At 42.7% G+C, this 6419-nt stretch overlaps 1 protein-coding gene across 1 annotated transcript in view; it reads left to right on the top strand.

Annotated features, from left to right (window-relative positions):
* Nucleotides 1-6419, top strand: part of alg1 (ALG1 chitobiosyldiphosphodolichol beta-mannosyltransferase) — a 37558-nt gene that overhangs the window by 22270 nt on the left and 8869 nt on the right. The window contains exons 9-10 of the mRNA XM_048609756.1: nt 3691-3729; nt 5119-5178. Coding sequence (XP_048465713.1) covers nt 3691-3729; nt 5119-5178 — 99 coding nt within the window. The remainder of the gene's footprint in view (nt 1-3690; nt 3730-5118; nt 5179-6419) is intronic.

Genomic DNA, 6419 nt, shown 5'->3' with positions numbered 1-6419 from the left:
CCTCGTTTTTCAAGGACTGCAACTTCACCCCCCTCAGTGGTCGAGAACGCCCTCGACCATGTCTCCCGCATTTCCCGCAACTCATCCCTCTCACCCCCTCCCTGCAATAACAACCAAAAAAGAATCCCCCTCGTCTGCACGTACCACCCCACCAACCTCCGGATCCAACGCATCATCCTCCGACACTTCTGCCATCTGCAATCTGACCCCACCACCAAAGACATTTTTCCCTCCCCACCCTTATCTGCTTTCCGGAGGGACCACTCTCTCCATGACTCCCTTGTCCGCTCCACACTCCCCTCTAGCCCCACCACACCCGGCACTTTTCCCTGCAACCGCAGGAAGTGCTACACCTGCCCCTACACCTCCCCCCTCACTCCCATCCCAGGCCCCAAGAAGACTTTCCACATCAAGCAGATGTTCACCTGCAGATCTGCTAATGTGGTATACTGCAAGCGCTGTTCCCGTTGTGGCCTCCTCTACATCGGGGAAACCAGACGGAGGCTTGGGGACCGCTTTGCAGAACACCTACGCTCGGTTCGCACTAAACAACTGCACCTCCCAGTCGCGAACCATTTCAACTCTCCCTCCCATTCCTCAGACGACATGTCCATCTTGGGCCTCCTGCAGTGCCACAACGATGCCACCCGAAGGTTGCAGGAACAGCAACTCATATTCCGCTTGGGAACCCTGCAGCCCAATAGTATCAATGTGGATTTCACAAGCTTCAAAATCTCCCCTCCCCCTACTGCATCCCAAAACCAGCCCAGCTCGTCCCTTCCTCCCACCTATCCCCTCCTCCCACCTCAAGCCGCACCCCCATCTCCTACCTACTAACCTCATCCCACCCCCTTGACCTGTCCATCCTCCCTGGACTGACCTATCTCCTCCCTACCTCCCTACCTACACTCACCTTTACTGGCTCCATCCCCGCCTCTCTGACCTGTCTGTCTCCTCTCCAACTATCTTCTCCTCTATCCATCTTCTATCTGCCTCCCCCTCCCTATTTATTTCAGAATCCCCTTCCCCTCCCCCATTTCTGATGAAAGGTCTAGGCCCGAAACGTCAGCTTTTCTGCTCCTATGATGCTGCTTGGCCTGCTGTGTTCATCCAGCTCTACGCCTTGTTGTCTATGATTTGTCCAAGCTTTTCACTTTGTTCTCATCAGGACAATTCACAAGAATATCAATTCAGAGGGGAAAACCAGTAATTAAAATGGAGCAATTCACAGGTGGCCTAGACACTAGTTCAAAATGCTTTTTTATTTGCATTGAGTGCATTTCCTGCTGCATTCATCAACAGCACCAATTTATCTCACAAATATGCCAAAGGCTATTTTTAAAAGACAACTTAAAGAAAATGTTCTAAAAGGCTGTTTGGTTGTGTTAGTTCATGAGATTTACTGACAATATGCAAATAAGTTCGAGGGAAACTTAAAGGCAAAAAATATGTTCCCTTTTGACAAAATTGCCAGAGATGGAAACTCTACCCCAATAAATTAAAAGTAACTTGCCAAATTTTTGTGTAACTTGTACCATGTTTTTTAAAGTCTTTGTAATTCAGCTGCAAAGTCAGTGACAACTGCAAGTATGGGTGTTACTTTGCAATATATGGTGAAACTTACGTGATCAGTATTCTGGAAAAACTTATCTTAGATTTTAGATGTTCAATTTGAGATCCAAATGGAGTCTTAGCAGTCCAGCTCGTACTGTCTAGATAACACTTTCTTATTTGCATTTATGCAGGATTTACACATTTGATTTTGTAAATTTTATAAACTTCATAGAGTCTTCATGTAGTACTAAACAAAAAGTTTTAAAAATTTGCTGGAAAAGCACAGCACATCGGGCAGCATCTGTGGAGAGAAATAGAGTTAATATTTCAGGTTGAGAGATAAAAATGTATGCATTTTTAAGTCAGTGGAAGAAGGGAGAGGGAGGAAGAACAGAGAAAAAGATCTCTGATAGTGTGGAGGCCAGGGGTAATGAAATAAAAGATTCATGGTACAACAGCCAAAGAAAGTGGTAAATGAAGAAGCAAAGGTCACGTGCAAGTGAGCTGTGAATCGCTGCCTTAAAACATATTGGATGCAACATGAAGAAATAAAGAAAGGAATAAGGTTGAAGACTGACTAAGCAAAAAAAGGAAAAAAAAAATCCTATAGAACAAAGTGGACCAAAAGCTGTTGAAATCAGTGTTGAGTCCAGAAGGCTGTAGGGTGCCATGTCGTAAACAAAGGTTCTGTTCCTGGAGCTTGCTCTGAGCTTCACTGGAACATTGTAGCTGGCTGTGGACAGAAGGATCAGAGTGAGAGCAAGTTTGAGAATTGAAATGTCAAGCAACTGGAAACTTCACGTTGTACTTGCAGACTGAGCAGAGACGTTCTGCAAAGCAGTGTCCCTAATGTGCAGGAGACTACATCACAAGCAGTGAATACAGTGTATTAAATCGCAAGAAATACAGATAAATTGCTGCTTCACTTGGAAGGAATGTTTGGGGTATTGGTCAGTGAAAAAGGAGTAAAACATCAGGTGAGGCATCTTTTATGTATGCATGGAAAGGTACAGGAAAGAAGGAAGTGAGTGTTCAGAGACTGGGGAATGAATTAAGGCATCGCGGAAGGAACAGTCCCAATGGAATGCTGAAAGGGACGGGCAGGGAAAGATGTATTGGTGGTTGCATCACATTGGAGCTGGTGTGACTGGTGAGGGATTATCCATTGCATATTGAGGCTGATCAGGTGGGAAGTGAGGAAGTGGGACCCTTTGGTGGTTCTGGGAGGCATGTTGAAGCAGTGAGAACAGAAGTTCAAGAAATGAACGGATGCACTGTCTTCCTAATCTTCGGATATCCAATGTCTTAAATGACATTTTTGAGAAGATTTGTAGTTCGGGTTATGGACGCGATTGTAGTCTTGCTCGCCGAGCCGATGTGTTTGATTGCAGACATTTTGTCACCCGTTATTTATTTGCCTCGGTTTGCTGGGGTGGTTGGCATTACTTCCAATTCTGTTTTTCAGTGGTTTGTATATTGGGTGCGGTTCAGTGTGTTTGTTGACGGAGTTCCGGTTGGAATGCCAGGTCTCCAGGAATTCCCTAGATTGTGCTATTGTGGATGCATTGTCCCAGTCGAATTCGTGTCTTTCTTTGTCCATGTGTATTCAGACCAGTGAGAATTGATCATGTCTCTTGGTGGCTAGTTAGTGTTTGTGAATCCTTATTGTCAGTTTTCTTCTAGTTTGGCCTATGTAACGTTTGTCACAGTCCTTGCATGGTATTTTGTATATTACGTTAGTTTTATTGGTTGTGGGTATAGGATCCTTTACGTTCGTCAGTAGCTGTCACAGGGTGGTTGTTGGTTTGTGGGCTACCCTAATACCTAGGGGTCTGAGTAGTCTTGTGGTCATCTCTGATATACGGTAGGGTGACTGTGTCTGGCTGTGTTGTGTCTTCTTGTGCTCAGTTGCAGAGGTAACAGAAGTGATGCCAACCCGCCTTAGCAAACCGAAGCATATAAATAACAAGCAGGACAGAATACCAACGCTTCACTGGAGGCGCAATGACGATGTTACCTAGTATTGTGACGAAATCTGCAATCATACACCGGCTCGGCGAGCTAGCCTACAAGCTCAATGTCTTAAAAGCTTTTGACTTCAATCATTAGTGACATAATCCTGTTTTGATTTTTCAGAGGATGAAGATTTTTCCATTCTGCTGAAAGCCTTGGAAGGTAGGTTTCTGTTAACTTGTATTTCTTCTGATTTAAATGTGCAGCATCTTCCTTGCATTAAAGAATTTTGTATATATTTACACAAATGTTGACTGGATACCTACTTTATTATAGATAAAACTTTTCCTTCCTTTGTAAATATTTACAGACATTTCAAACTATGGAAAAGCTATTCACTCAATATTTTTACTTGAGGGAAATATTAAAATTAATCTGTTTTCAATTTCCCCACTAACTTTGGATTATCTTTGTGGTGCACCCTTCAGTCTCTTAATGGTTTTGAGGGTCTCTTCAGCTACGAAATTTGGGTTTACGTTTTAGATTTTTCTTTTAGATTTTGACTTGTTTTGACTTTGATTTTGAATAATAAACCTCTGGAGTGTGACATGAGTAAAATAAGAATCACCAAGAATGTATTAACTGCTAGAAATTAGATTTGACAAGTTTTCAGGTAGCTCATTGGGGAATTGAACTTCACAAAATTTTCGCTATGCAACCAAGAATTTATCAACTATTTATCAACCGGGAACTATTTTGTCACAATCAATCGATCTTCTGTTCAATTGCTAGCAATGTTACTGCCAGTGTCTCTGGAACTGAAGGTTACCTTACAAATGTGGAGTTTAATTCGTTCAAGTTTTACTTAGTTTAATTAAAAACCTCAAGTATTAATTTGTAATTTAGCATTTTCTCTGTCTGGATCTCAATTCTACTCCTCTCTTTTTCACTCTTCTTTCTCAATCCTTGTGCTGATAATTTCACAATTCTTTAAGCTGGTTGGTAAAGGAGCTACCCAATTGCTTAACCTTGGGGGGTGGGGCAGCCTTTCTGGGAAAAGTGGCCAGGTAACTCTTCCTGTTTCTGATGCATCATAATATATCTAGCTCAGATTACAGCCTAACAGCGTTCTTCCTCAAACTGAAGGACTTAATGCAGATATGGTTGACTGGTATCGTGCTACTACAGCTAAAATCCCACTATAAATCACAACCCAGCATGTACTTTGCTATGCTATAGATTTGCTTGTTTATCTAGTTCATTAATTTTAACTAGATAATAAATTACATCTGCGTTTGACACACCTCTTCAGTTTAAAGAGCAAAATTGAAACTGCAATATTCATCAAGCATTCGCCTACCTATCTCTGAAGTGGTGCTTGAACCTTCTGATTTTACTGAGGGTGCTTGCATCAAGCCATGGTAGGCTCCTTGACCAAATGATTGGTTAAAATATTGTGATGAGTAGTTAGTTTTGTGGTCAGCCAGTTATTTGTGAAACACCTTTTACTCAGATACATGGATTGCCTATATAACAAGTTGCCGTTGAAATTATGGTAATGTTTTGCACATTATTTTAAAATAATAAATGCTCATTGTATTCTTTTGACAGAATATGAAGGTTTCAAGAACAGTGGTATAACATTACCACCTCTTGTATGTGCCATTACAGGTATACTTCTGTTCTTTTTCTATTAAAATCGTAAGACCATAATGTATAGGGGCAGAAATAGGCCTTTTGGCCCATCAAGACTGCTCCACCATTCGATTATGGCTGATATGTTTCTGAACCCCATTCTCCTGGCTTCACCCCCATAACCCTTGATCCCCTTACTTATCAAGAACATATCTAATCTCTGCCTTAAATATACTGTGACTTGGTCTCCACAGCCTTCAGTGGCAGTGAGTTCCACAGATTCACCACCCTCTGGGTAAAGAAATTCCACATCATCTCAGTTCTAAAGGATTGTTCCTTCACTCTGAGACTGTGCATTCAGGTCCTAGACTCTCAGACTTGTGGAAACATCATCTCCACATCCACTCAATCCAAGCTGCTCAGTATTCTGTAAGTTTCAATGAGATCCCCACTCATCCTTCCTAACTCCAGTGGGTACAGACCTAGAGTTCTCAACCACTCCTCATATGACAAGCCCTTCATCCCTGGGATCAATCTGGTAAACTTTCTCTGGACCCTTTCCAATGCCATGTCCTTCCTCAGATACTGGACCCAAAACTGCTCACAGTATCCTAAATGCAGTCTGACCAGAGCCTTATACAGCCTCAGCAGTACATCTATGCTCTTGTATTCTAGCCCTCTTGAAATGAATGCTAACTTTGCATTTGCCTTCCTAACTGCCAACTGCACCTGCATGTTAACGTTAAGAGAATTCTGAACAGTGACTCCTAAGTCCCTTTGTGCTTCAGATTTCTAAACCCTTTCCTCGTATAGAAAATAGTTTATGACTCTGTCCTTCCTACCAAAGTGCATGACCTCTCACTTTCCCACATCATATTCCCATTATCACTTCTTTGCCCCTTCTCCCAGCCAGTTCAAGTCCTTTTGTAGTCCCCCTGCTTCCTCAACACTACCTGTCCCTCCATCTATCTCTGTATCATCTGCAAACTTAGCAACAATGCACTCAGTTCTTTTGTCCGGATCGTAAATGCCCTCAACATGTGAGTTGCTGTCATGTCCTCTATCTCTTGCCTTCTCCTCATCCTCACCTTGCCAATTCTGCGTTAACCTGGCTTTCTCCCTCTTTCTGCCTTGCCATCTCTCCTCCTTCATCCTTTTCCTCCCATCATGACCCTTTTAATCTTGCTCCCACCTTGCTGCTACCACCACCTTCCTCCTCCACCCCCACAACAGCTACAGCCAATCCATCCAGTTTCATGCAGCTGAATATGAATTTT

The sequence above is a fragment of the Rhincodon typus genome, chromosome 21 (assembly GCF_021869965.1).
Source record: "Rhincodon typus isolate 14 chromosome 21, sRhiTyp1.1, whole genome shotgun sequence".
In the NCBI taxonomy this organism is placed as follows: Eukaryota; Metazoa; Chordata; class Chondrichthyes; order Orectolobiformes; family Rhincodontidae; genus Rhincodon; species Rhincodon typus.
The sequence above is the reverse complement of the archived record's forward strand: the minus strand, read 5'-3'. Positions and strand labels throughout refer to the sequence as shown.